Genomic DNA, 13,930 nt, shown 5'->3' on the forward strand with positions numbered 1-13,930 from the left:
TGGGAGTCAAAACTTGTCTCGCTGAAAGATTCATCTTCCTGAAGCAACTCGGTCTCGCTTTCTCTATCAATTTCTTCTATAATTTGGGTTACATCTGTATATCTAGACTTTGTTTTAGCTTTTCCTGATGTATTTGCCATAATTTAAATATATAAAATTGCTTAAAATGCTCTTCACTATGTACTGTTATGCGTAACACTCGTGGTTCCGTCAAGTAGGATTTTCAATGGCGAATGAACCTCTTTTACGCCAGAGTTGACGACAAAGGCTGGTCTTCGATCGTATAACCATTACATATTGCCGTTTACCTCAGCTCATTGGCTATCTTCCAAGCTAGATTTCAAGATGATCAGTGGTCATTGGGCCAAAATACAGTCAATCAACGATAGACCGCTCCCTACCATTGGTGCGCAATGAGGTCATTGATTGGTGTCTTCAAATCGGTTTGTTTCGGTCAATACGTCCTGGGAAAAGAGCCATCAAGTGTGATTGTGTTACTAACAAAAAGAGGATTGCAATGAAACCAACCATGACTGGATAAACGTGTGTTTAGTGTGTGTATTTACCACAAATGTTTCGTCCAAAGTTGAATGAGACGGAATCACAACGCAAGCGGATTACAAATGTTTCGTGTTAGGCTATAAAAATGGATTTTAGCAAACAAAACTAACATTCACTGTGGAGCTAGAACAATTGGCATTGCCACCAGAGGAATATTTTTAAAGGGTAAGCGATTTATTTAGTTATTTCTGACTTTTGTGACGCTGATGCTTGGTTGGAAAATGCTAGTAATACTTTTGTTAGCTGGGTGTTCTCATCAGATAATCGCATGGTTTGCTTTTGACGTAAAGCCTTTTTGAAATCTGACACAGCGGCTGGATTAATAAGATGTTAAGCTTTTAAATGATGTAAGACATCTATTTACAAGAATGTTTAATATTACGAATGGTGTATTTAGAATTTTAGCGCTCTGCAATTTCACTGGCTGTTGGCCAGGTGGGACGCTACCGTCCCACTGGTGCCAGAGAGGTTAACTTCTTATGGCTGCAGGGGGCGTATTGAGTAGCCAGATTATATGTGCCCATTTCAAACGGCGTCGTACTCAATTCTTGCTCGTACAATATGCATATTATTATTACAATTGGATAGAAAACACTCTCTAGTTTCTAAAAACGTTTGAATTATTTCTCTGAGTGAAACAGAAATCCTTCTGCAGCACTTTTCCTGACCAGGAAGTGAAATGTCAGAAATCTATGCTCTGTTCAACCTCATGCCTATACATGGGCGTGTTACGTAGGAGTCTACAAACACTTCCTACGCCTTCCCCTGGTTGTCAAGATGCGGTGAGAGAAGAAATTTCGTGTCTATCTTGGTCAGAGGTGGAATAAAAGGTCTTTGTTTGACGTGACCGTCCATTTCCTGTTTCTGGAGCGCGCGAAAGAGGACATGGATATGCCTTCTGTTTTGCTCCCGTTATGGACGACTAACATCTCCGTCTTAGATTTTATTTGATACATGTGACCATATCATCGTAACGTATGTTTTTTCAATATAGTTTAATCAGATTATTGAAACTTTTTCGGGAGTTTTGCCGTGTTCCGTTTTCTAACTTTGTTGACGTTGGAGTAATCCGTGTCACTTGGCAAGTGGCCATGCTAAATGAAGAGGGATATTTGCCGTTCCAGATCAAAACAACGACTATTCTGGACAAAGGACACCTTATCCAACATTCTGACCGAAGATCACCAAAAGTAAGAAACATTTTATGATGCTATTTCTAATATCTGTCGTGCATGTTGACTGGTCGTGGGCGCCCAAGTTTTTCTGGCTATTGTGGCTATGCTAATATCACGCTACATTTTGTTTGCGCTGTAAAACATTTAATAAATCGGAAATATTGTCTAGAATCACAAGATGCCTGTCTTTCAGTTGCTGTACACTATGTATTTTTCAGAAATGTTTTATGATGAGTAATTAGGTATTTGACGTTGGTGTCTGTAAATATTATGGCTGCTTTCGGTGCAATTTCTGATTGTAGCTGAAATGTAAACTATGAATTATACCTGAAATATGCAAATTGTTCGAAAAAAACATATGCTATACAATAAATATGTTATCAGACTGTCATCTGATGAGGTTGTTTCTTGGTTAGTGGCTATTTTTATCTTTATTTGGCCGAATTTGTGATAGCTACTGATGGAGTCATAAACTGATGGAGTAAGAATATTGGTGTCTTTTGCTAACGTGATTAGCTAATAGATTTACATATTGTGTCTTCCCTGTAAAACATTTTAAAAATCGGACATGTTGGCTTGATTCACAAGATGTGCACCTTTCATCTGGTGTCTTGGACTTGTTAATGTGTGAAAGTTAAATATTTTAAAAAAATATCTTTTGAATTTCGCGCCCTGCACTTGAGCTGGATGTTGTCATAAGTGTACCGGTGTCGGGCTGCAGCCATAACAGGTTAAACAGCTTGAAAAATTCCAGAAAATTATGTCATGGTTTTACAAGCTTCTGTTAGGCTAATTGACATCATTTGAGTCAATTGGAGGTGTACCTGTGGATGTATTTCAAGGCCTACCTTCAAACTCAGTGCCTCTTTGCTTGACAACATGGGAAAATCGAAAGAAATCAGCCAAGACCTCAGAAAAGAAAATGTAGACCTCCACAAGTCTGGTTCATCCTTGGGAGCAATTTCCAAATGCCTGAATGTACCACGTTCATCTGTACAACAATAGTACGCAAGTATAAACACCATGGGACCACGCAGCCGTCATACTGCTCAGGAAGGAGACGAGTTCTGTCTTCTAGAGATGAACGTACATTGCTGCGAAAAGTGCAAATCAATCCCAGAACAACAGCAAAGGACCTTGTGAAGATGCAGGAGGAAACAGGTACAAAAGTATCTATATCCACAGTAAAACGAGTCCTATATCGACATAACCTGAAAGGCCGCTCAGCAAGGAAAAAGCCACTGCTCCAAAACCGCCATAAAAAAAGAGGTATTGGAGTTGCCATCACAAAGCCCTGACCTCAATCCTATAAAGTATTTGTGGGCAGAACTGTAAAAGCATGTGCGAGCAAGGAGGCCTACAAACCTGACTCAGTTACACCAGCTCTGTCAGGAGGAATGGGCCAAAATTCACCCAACTTATTGTGGGAAGCTTGTGGAAGGCTACCCAAAACGTTTAACCCAAGTTAAACAATTTAAAGGCAATGCTATCAAGTACTAATTGAGTGTATATAAACTGCTGACCCATTGGGAATGTGATGAAAGAAATATAAGCTGAAATAAATCACTCTAGACTATTATTCTGACATTTCACATTCTTAAAATAAAGTGGTGATCCTAACTGTGATCCTAAAGACAGGGAATTTTTACTAGGATTAAATGTCAGGAATTGTGAAAAACTGAGTTTAAATGTATTTGGCTAAGGTGTATGTAAACTTCCGACTTCAACTGTATGTTTCCGTAGTAATCCAAGGGTGCTTTTGACTGTGGGTCAAAATTACCTGAATGTATTTGTAGCATTTGATGTCCACATGGATTTATCAGAAACACGCTGTTTGACAAAGAAATATACGTATACCTATTGGGAAATGACTGTCAGTCGCTTTATCATTCCTTGATAACATGACAACTAAAGTAACGGAAAGTTACATCTAGTAATCGCACAACACACTTCACCTATCCACCAACACTGCAATGACCTCATAGCCATTTACTGCTATGATGAAGAATTTATAGATGCATTTTGAAAGAACACAAATAAATGTGTGATCTTGTTGAGTCAGGTGCTGCCAAGATACAAAAGTAGTCACAAAATAAAATAGATTCCCACACTGCTGACTACTCAGTTTATGGAGTCCAAGGTCTGACAAAGTCAAGACCTTTGGGTCAAAACGTTTGCACTCAATAAAACTGCCTTTAACTAGAGCTTAGAGTTTCTCCTGGCAAGGTCACGTGGTCAGGAAGAACTCAGGACCCTACTATATAATTTCTGTAAAATAAATACTCCCATATTCACCTTAGGCTCAGCTGGTTCAGCAGATGTTTCAGCACCACTGTTATTCTTCAGATTTTCATCTAGCATGAGAGCAGCATCATCCTCATCCTCCTCTTCGTCATCCCCATCATCCTCTTCTTCTTCATCAATGTCACTCCCAGAGTCCTCCAGTCCTGAGAACACACTCTCCTCGCTATCTGAGAGGTCCTCATCTCCTTCTTCCCCAGCCTTCTCAGTGACATCTTTGTCAAATATGGGAAGCTGAAATAGCAGAGACAAAGAAATACCAGAGACATGTAGATTTGCATAGATGGGCAAACATGAATGAGTAAGCACTTAAATGAGACAGAATGAATAAAGAATCTAGATAGCTAGCTACCTAACCTAAAATAAAACATTGTCATTGACAATAGTGGACAGGACAGTTCACATTTTCTGGTTTATCATCCAATTAAATCAAATCACAGCACATTTTTGGACTCATTCAGCAGTTTATTCCTGATTAATTAGAATACTATATTAGATATGAATGTTGAAATGTAATTTTATATTCGATAAACGTTAGCCGAAAATAATGCCATCGCTGCTTCCTGTTGACAACTTTTGATAAATAGTCCAATGTCCAAATATTGTATTGAAGTGTCCAAATCAATAATCAATATGCAGAAACAGTTTGTGATAAATTGAAAACAAACATAAAATGTAATACCAACACATTCATGTGCCACAATACTAATCATATTACTTGTATTATTATTTCTCACCAGATAAACTGCATATGCACCAAAAACCCTGTTGGTTTGACAAGTGGCAATACTTGTTTATCCATCACTCATACCGATAACACGTTGCAATCAATAGTCAGGTTGCAAGTCATGTTTAAACTAACAATACCGAAAAACCACACAGAATCTAGAGGACTTGTAGAAGCATAATCCATCTGGTCGTCACGGTGGTGGCACAGGTCTACTCATTTCTCCTAAATTGAGATGTTCTTCTCTTTTCTCCCTCTCTCACCTCATCTCCTCATTTGAATTCCATGCTGTCACTTGTCCACTCAAGCTTAACATTGTCGTCATCTATCGCCAACCAGGTGCCCTTGGAGAGTTCCTCAATAAGCTTTACACCTTGATAAGCTCATTTCCTGACGAAGGCTCACCTCTCTTTGTACTTGGCGCCTTCAACCTCCCGACGTCTTTCCAACTCTCTTTCCCCTCCTTGCCTCTTGACCTCACACTTTCCCCAATCCCTTCCAACTCACAAGGCAGGCAATACGCTTGACCTAATCTTTACTAGCGGCTGCTCATCTACTAATCTCACTGCAACCCAAATTCAGGTCTCTGATTAGTACTTTGTTTCCTTTTCTGTCTCCCTTTCCTCCAACCCCAACCACTCAGCACCAACCCAGATGGTCATACACCATCACAATCTTCTCTCTCCCATTACTCTCTCCTCTTCTATCATCTCTCCCTTCTGCTAAATCCTTCTCCGTCCTGTCTCCTGATTCTGCCTCGTTGACCCAACTCTCCTCCCTTTCTGCATCCTACGACTAGCAGTGTTGCCCAATTCGGTGGTATTTGCTTTTGTGTATATAGTTTGTCCAATGGAAATAAAGTGGTCATTCATTTTTGTCCATTAGGCCTATGGATTACCTAACCCCCCGGCCGGCTAGGCACTCCCTAGCCGGCCGGGATGATGACATCCGCTACTCATTCACTCAGCCTATTGAGTCCACTGGTCTAACTCACACAACTACCCTATGCCTTGACCTACTTCTCACCTCTCTCTCCAGATGACATCCTTCGACTAGTGAGGTCTGGCCGACTGACAACCTGCCCGCTTGACCCCATCCCCTCCTCCAGACCAACTCTGGAGACCTTCTCCCATTCCTCACTTCCCTCATCCCTAACAACTGGCTGCGTCCCCTCTGACTTCAAAATGGCCAGAGTTGCTCCCCTCCTCAAGAAACCAACACTCGACTCATCGGATGTCAACAACTATAGACCCCTATCCCTTATTCTTTCCAAAACACTTGAGCGTGCGGTCTCTGATCAACTTCCTCGTTATCTCTCTCAGAACAATCTTCTTGACCCTAACCAGTCAGGCTTCAAGACAGGTCACTCAACAGAGACTGCTCATGTGTCACAGAGGCTCGCAGCACAGCCAAAGCTGACGCTCTCCTCTGTTCTCATCCTCCTAGATCTATCCGCTGCCTTCAACACCGTGAACCATCAGATCCTCCTCTCCACCCTCTCAGGGCTGGGCGTCTCAGGCTATGCACACTCTTGGATTGCATCTTACCTGGCCATATGTGACAAACCCCAGATGTGCCTTATTGCTATTATAAAATGGTTTACCAACATAATTAGAGCAGTAAAAATAAGTTGTCATACCCGTGGTAGACGGTCTGATATACCACGGCTATCAGCCAATCAGCATCCAGGGCTCGAACCACCCAGTTTAAAAATATTAATAACGGCCCTTACAGCGCAAGTTTTTGCACGCGGTACCAGAATTCTATGCTGTTGATCTGAATTTGATTGTTGCATTTTGCCGCTATTCTCTGCACCCCTTGATAATTGTATAATTATTATTATAATCTATATTACATGTATTATCTGAAAGAGGCTTTGGTATTAGCATGTTTGAGGGCAGGAAACCTGAGCCGCTAAATTTGGTGTATTTGATACAATAGTGGCATACAAAGTGATAGCGGGGTATGAGCATGTATTACATATGGCGACTATGGCTAAGGCCGGGAAAGGCTGGCATACTAAATCGTTTTTCCCTTTAAAAAAATACATTAAAATGTATTCTATCCTGGAAAAACGAGGCTACATCACCATGTCAACATATTATCACCACTAGACATGTAGCCTACAGATGCCTGCCTCGTCATCAAGCGAGGAAGATATTTCTCATCAAATACGGTGAGTATTATGGCTTGGATAGGTTTTAGCCTGGTCGAGGCGGAGGATAATGAGAACAGGGTGGTGGACAAAGTCATGTAAGCAACAAAGTGAGTTAGTTTGTGCGGGTGATCAGATTGAATGGTGCGTGCGTGTAAGTAATCAGCTATATTGTATGCAGAGACCGTGGCACGAGTGAAGCGAGGTTGTAGATATAATGGGTTTTCGTAAACTATGTAGCTAGACAGGATTATCTAGGTTTATGCTTTGGCACCATCTACAGGCTGAGTGTTATTTGGGTGGACCAGCTATCGCTCCCCTTCCAAAACGTGGTTACATTTGTATAAACTTCAAGTATTACAAACTATACAGTATATTCCTAGGAAAAGTCAATGTACTGTAATAACTAAAATCGTGCTCAAGTCTAAAGTAGTCTAGACTAGCCTAAAGGTTGTTGGCTAGTGAAAATGATTCGATGTAAATAATCAAATCATATTTTTCCTAGCCAACAACCATTTGGCCAAATGATTAAAAAAATTGCAAGAAAGCGTTATAAATCAAGGAATAACAAAAGTTGATTACATACTTTTCTTGTTCTGTTTTATTTCAAAAATAGAACCCAGGAGTCAAACAGAGTATTTCATTTCAGGTAAACAAACATGTTAAATATTTTTGGAACATTCCCCCCCCCAACAAACATCTCAAGTCATACATTTTACAATTTTATATATATATATTTTTTTTTAAATATCAACATAAAGCAACAATTGTATCAGCCACTATCAGCCTACTTTCCACTTAATAGTGCTTAAGGGTGTGGTCAAATCAATCAAATGGTCCTTGCCTAAGCAAGGAATTGCACACCAGGCTGTATCACATAGCTCACAGATGTACTTGGTCAACATCAGGTAGACTGTAGACAGATCTTGCAATGCCTCATGCTTTTTCCTTGCAGGGCGGTCTGAGGGACATCCCTTGGAAAGTGGCGTCCAGTGAGGCGTAGAGGATTGTCAGAGGCAGGCCGGCCCCCAGCAGAAGGACGAGGAGTGTGGTGGTCCTCAAGGAGCTGCTGCATCAGGTTTATCCTGTACTGCAGGTAGGAGATCACCTGTCCTGTGACCTGCCGGGGGACAACGTGGCCGTTGGGGAGAGCTATTAAAATGTTTTAATTGCTTCTTGTACCATTTAAGGGGCCTTTCTGGCAAACAGTTCTACATGTCCACTTTGTCAACTGTTCCCAACTTCTTGTTGTACTCCAAGACAGTCTGGCTTCATTTTCCTCTCTCAGGTGACAGTAATTTTCTTGTGTCCAACATATTAGGAAGTGTGCAGTGGACAGAACATAGACGTCGTGTTTGTTGTGCCATTTCACTGCCATTATCTCCCTGTTTGAAACTACACCTCACGCATTTTATTTTTGAATATTGGCATCCCCTTCCTGTTGGATGTCACTGTGCCACAGGCCCCTGTGTTCTCACTCAAAAAAGGGTAGGGCTACTGAACCAGTTGCCCACAAATACAGTGTGCCCCTTTGAGGTAAGGCTGCAGAATTGTGATCAACACTGATCCAGATATGCCAAAATAACTTATCTGTGGTGGCACCGGTGTAGATGACCAGGTCCTATATATATCCTGTCAGACAGTCACATAAAACAAACAACTTGCCTCCAAATCTGTGGCACTTTGATGGGATGCATTGGCGGAATGCAAACCTTCCTTTCCAAACCATGAGAGACTCATCAATGCACCTTGAGGAACAAACACTCTTCCAAATGCCCCGGTGAATCTGCCCAGGACATTCCTCATTTTGTTGGCAGTGGCATTGTTCAAAGTGGAGCGCTCTCAGCAAGACAAGGAAGTGGTCCTGGGAGTAAAGGGTTGGGGGAAAAAGGGGGTCTGGAGCATGGGGTCAGTAGTCCCTCACAGAGCCCTTCTTCTCTAGCCCCATCAGCAGCACCGTGACCAGGAAGGTATACATTTCACTGATGGTAGTGTTCACCCATTTTGAGAGCTTCCCTTTTACGCCAGAGGCAGTCTTCTCTTTCAGTTCACGAGAATACCTACAAACAAATATGAATATTTAGTGGGCTAAAAGCATACAGAATTTTGATAAATTTGAAGAGAGCCTTGAGTCTTTCTGTAATATAAAAATGGGCATACCTGTTAGTTTCCTGCACCACACTCTCCACCAATTCCTCATCAATGAACATTTTAAAACATTGTGACTCTAGGCAGGGTGCTTTGTATGCCAGACATGGTGTCATTGAAGTATATCTCTGATGGTGTGTGAAGTGACAGGATCTCCAGCAGCGAGGACCATCCTCCTCAAATTTAACCCCTTCTTCCTCACAGCCCACAAGATTGACAGAAGCACCAGCATCTTGGGGAGGTGAGGGATGTTCATTTCTTTCAAGGTTGGGGTGGGCACCATTTTCCTCACAGTCCAGAAGGTTTGGGGGGGGGAGAACAGATATTCCTCATCACTATCTGATTGATCTGACTCACTCTCATACACAGATTCTTCATCAGAATGACTAAATATTTATTTCTCCTCATCAGTGAGTCGTTTCATTTGGAAATCGGACATCGTCGCTATACTCAATGGCTATCAGTGTCTGTCAAGAGTTAAGTTTCTGTCAGTCCTGACAGAAACTTAACTATGGTTACTCTGGGTTGCTAGCTCAGACCTCCTTTCCAGGGGTTTTATTTAGATTATAAACTTCTCCTGTGTTTGCCCCCCATTTGATAAATCCCCCCATCATAGTAATATTTCAACCATCATATCCCCCCACAACACCTTCCCCCCATTTCTACCCCCCCAATGCACTTAAAACACCCCCAAAGAAAATGACCCCCCCACACACACAAAAATATGGTTTCAACCAAATCTGGCAACCTGGCAAGGCTTGTATTTGAGTGATGATCTGTGAGGTGATAACATTTTATTTGCTTTGCGATTGGTCAAAAACTGTAAACAACTTGTCAAGTCATGTGCTCCGGTTCTTGTAGACACTAACAAGCTCATGCAGATTTTTAATATGCTGAAAAGTGGCCAAATTAAGTTTATATTTTCCGGGCAATAGGCGCAGCCATCTTTGACTTTGTTTATTTGCGTCTTATGCCGCGTTCAAAACAACTGGGAACTCTGAAAAATACAAGATAAAATCATGACATCAGTGATCGGAAAGTCAGAGCTCTAGAAAGAGGCCCAGAGTTAGAATTCTGAGTTGGACGACCATTCAAATCTATTTTCCCCTAGTCGGAGTTCCCAGTGGCTTTGAAATCAATGAAGTCAGACATTTCTGAGTTCCCAGTTGTTTTGAATGCGGCATTCTGAGATCAGGGAGTTTCCGCTTGTCAAACATGGCAGCCATCATAAAGAATTTATCTGCTGTTAGCTTATCTGACACGCATTTCTTTTCTAAACAAAATTACATTTGTTTCTTGTGCTCACCAGAGATATGGTATATTGTAAACTAGTCTAGCTGTTAGGTCGCTAACTTACGTTGTTTTTTGTCAGCGCAACCTGTTATTTAGACTGGTTTATGGAATGAGTTTGGCTGTGGATGTGTTCCGTGTGATGCTTAGATGTTGAAGTTCACATTTATCTTTTACAATAAAAGGTAAAATTGAGGAATAAAGTTTAAGACCTTTATTTTCCATCAGTGCAAAAAAACATTTAGATGCTGTTCAGACAACAATGGTGTTTAGACACATTTGTTGCTTTGTACGTTGTGTTGCCACTGTTCCAATCACATGAGATCGTACGCTGCATGGACCACTCAACAATGACCACAAATATGTGATCGTACGCATCAAAGGGTTATGAAGCATATACCTACTTAGTACTCCCGCACAGTTGAGCTAGTCACGGGTTGGTTTTTAAAAAGCACCACAGGAGAAAGCGGGGGCAGATGTGTCCAGCTGTGTATTGACAGGGGTCGCGTTTTATATTGAAAGTACAACAGTCTTTTTTTGCTTCAATATAGTGATCAGGGACGTGCAACTATAGTTTTCCTTCACAGAAAATACATTACTGCAACACATTCGGCAGAAAATAGCTTCATTTTCATCAGATGACAACATAAGTGCAACGCTATCATTTCTAATGATTAAGTCTATTATAGAAATAATGTAGCCAGCTACATTTCCTAATGTCTTAAAGTACATTTTACCAGAGAAAAATAGGCTGGCTACACCAAGAGAAGAAGCTACACAGTCGTAGTGCTATTAAAAGTGGTAGGTGAACAGCACAGGAGGTTGGTGGCACCTTAATTGGGGAGAACGGGCTTGTGGTATTGACTGGTGCAGGAATAAGTGGAATTGTATAAAATACATGGTTCAGCTGTTTGATGCAACTCCATTTGCTCCGTTCCAGACAATATTATGAGCCATTCTCCCCTCAGCAGCCTCCTGTGGTGAACATGTCTCATCTGTGATATTTTGGTTAAAAGACTAAAACAATATACCACATTACATTTTACTAGTAATACATGTATTGTTCAAGAAACATTACAAAGACCGCTCATCCGTTTTTTTATAGAAGCAAATATTTTGGCTGGTAAGATATCCGGGTGGCTGGTATATTTTTAAATCTACCTGTCACAGTGGCTAGTGGACCCAAAAGTACATTTTAGGCCTTGCGCCACACCCTCCAATGAACCATCAAACAAGCAACCCATCAATAAAGTACCAAGATCAAATCCTACTACACCGGGTCTAACTATTATCACAGATTATAAAGTGAAACCCAGCCGCTAGTTGTCCAGTGACGTGAGCCTACCAGACGAGCTAAATACCTTTTATGCTCACGTTAAGGCTAGCAACACTGAACCATTTGTATTTATTTTTTATTTCACCTTTATTTAACCTGGTAGGCAAGTTGAGAACAAGTTCTCATTTACAATTGCGACCTGGCCAAGATAAAGCAAAGCAGTTCGACACATACAACAACACAGAGTTACACATGGAGTAAAACAAATACATTAGAAAAATAAGTCTTTATACAATGTGAGCAAATGAGGTGAGATAAGGGAGGTAAAGGCAAAAAAAGGCCATGGTGGCGAAGTAAATACAATATAGCAAGTAAAACACTGGAATGGTAGATTTGCAGTGGAAGAATGTGCAAAGTAGAGATAGAAATAATGGGGTGCAAAGGAGCAAAATAAATAAATAAATACAGTAGGGGGAGAGGTAGTTGTTTGGGCTAAATTATAGATGGGCTATGTACAGGTGCAGTAATCGGTGAGCTGCTCTGACAGCTGGTGCTTAAAGCTAGTGAGGGAGGTAAGTGTTTCCAGTTTCAGAGATTTTTGCAGTTCGTTCCAGTCATTGGCAGCAGAGAACTGGAAGGAGAGGCGGCCAAAGGAAGAATTGGTTTTGGGGGTGACCAGAGAGATATACCTGCTGGAGCGCGTGCTACAGGTGGGTGCTGCTATGGTGACCAGCGAGCTGAGATAAGGGGGGACTTTACCTAGCAGGGTCTTGTAGATGACCTGGAGCCAGTGGGTTTGGCGATGAGTATGAAGCGAGGGCCAGCCAACAAGTGCGTACAGGTCGCAGTGGTGGGTATTATATGGGGCTTTGGTGACAAAACGGATGGCACTGTGATAGACTGCATCCAATTTATTGAGTAGGGTATTGGAGGCTATTTCGAAACAAAGGATGCTTTGTTGCGGAATAGGAAGCCAATTCTAGATTTAACTTTGGATTGGAGATGTTTGATGTGAGTCTGGAAGGAGAGTTTACAGTCTAACCAGACACCTAGGTATTTGTAGTTGTCCACATATTCTAAGTCAGAACCGTCCAGAGTAGTGATGTTGGACGGGCGGGCAGGTGCAGGCAACCATGCATGAGAGCACCAGCTGTTCCGGGTGACCACACTCTCCGTAGCCGATGTGAGTAAGACCTTTTAAACAGGTGAACATTCAAAAGACCGCAGGGCCAGACAGATTACCAGATTGCCTACTCAAGAGCATGCGCTGACCAACTGGAAAGTTTCTTCACAGACATTTTCAACCTTTTCCTGACCCAGTCTGTAATAACTACATGTTTCAAGCAGACCACCATAGTCCCTGTGCCCAAGAAAGCCAAGGTAACCGGTCTAAATGACTATCGGGCGATATTGAAGCACTCACATCTGTAGCCATGAAATGCTTTGACAGGCTGGTCATGGCTCAAACACAATCAACCCAGACACCCTGGAACCACTCCAATTCGCATACTGCCACAACAGATCGACGGGTGACCCAATCTCTATTGCAATCCACACTGCCCTTTACTATCTGGACAAATCAAACACCTATGTGAGAAAGCTGTTCATTGACTACAGTTAAGCGTTCAACACCATAGTGCCATCCAAGCTCATCACTAAGCTAAGGACCCTGGGATTAAAAACCTCCCTCTGCAAATGGATCCTGGACATCCTGATACCCTCACCTCCTGGGGGTGGCCTAAGCAACAAAATCTCAGTAGTGCGTACCTAGTCCCTTCATGGAATCTCTGTTTACCCACGACTGCATGGTCACACAGGATTCAAACACCATAATTAAGTTTGCCGACTACACAGCGGTGGTAGGCTTGATCACCGACGACGAGACTGCCAGGTCACTGACCACCTCCCTGTAGGCTGTGTGGTGCAAGGACAACAACCTCTCCCTCAACAAGACAAAAGGAACTGATCATGGACTACAGGAAACGGAGGGCCAAGCACACCCCCATCCACAGGGCTGTAGTGGAGCAGGTTGAGAGCTTAAAGTTTCTCTGTGTCCACACACACAACAGTCAAGAAGAGGGCACGACTACGCCTCTCCCCCCTCAGGTGACCGAAAAGTTTTAGCGTGGGCCCTCAGATCCTCAAAAAAGTTCTACAGCTGCATCATTGAGAGCATCTGAACTTTGCTGCAGCACTGCTTGGCATGGCAACTGCTTGGCATCTGACCATAAGGTGCTAAACAGGGTAGTGTGTACAGCCCAGTACACCCCCCCCCCCCCCCCCCCCCCTCTCTCTGC

At 42.2% G+C, this 13,930-nt stretch overlaps 1 protein-coding gene across 2 annotated transcripts in view; it reads right to left on the minus strand.

Moving 5' to 3' along the window:
* Positions 1-13,930, minus strand: part of LOC120027223 (ribosome biogenesis protein bop1-like) — a 144,852-nt gene that overhangs the window by 130,291 nt on the left and 631 nt on the right. For both annotated transcript variants that reach the window (XM_038972118.1, XM_038972117.1), the window contains exon 2: positions 4,032-4,271. In XM_038972118.1, coding sequence (XP_038828046.1) covers positions 4,032-4,271 — 240 coding nt within the window. The remainder of the gene's footprint in view (positions 1-4,031; positions 4,272-13,930) is intronic.

The sequence above is a fragment of the Salvelinus namaycush genome, chromosome 32 (assembly GCF_016432855.1).
Source record: "Salvelinus namaycush isolate Seneca chromosome 32, SaNama_1.0, whole genome shotgun sequence".
Lineage (NCBI taxonomy): Eukaryota > Metazoa > Chordata > Actinopteri > Salmoniformes > Salmonidae > Salvelinus > Salvelinus namaycush.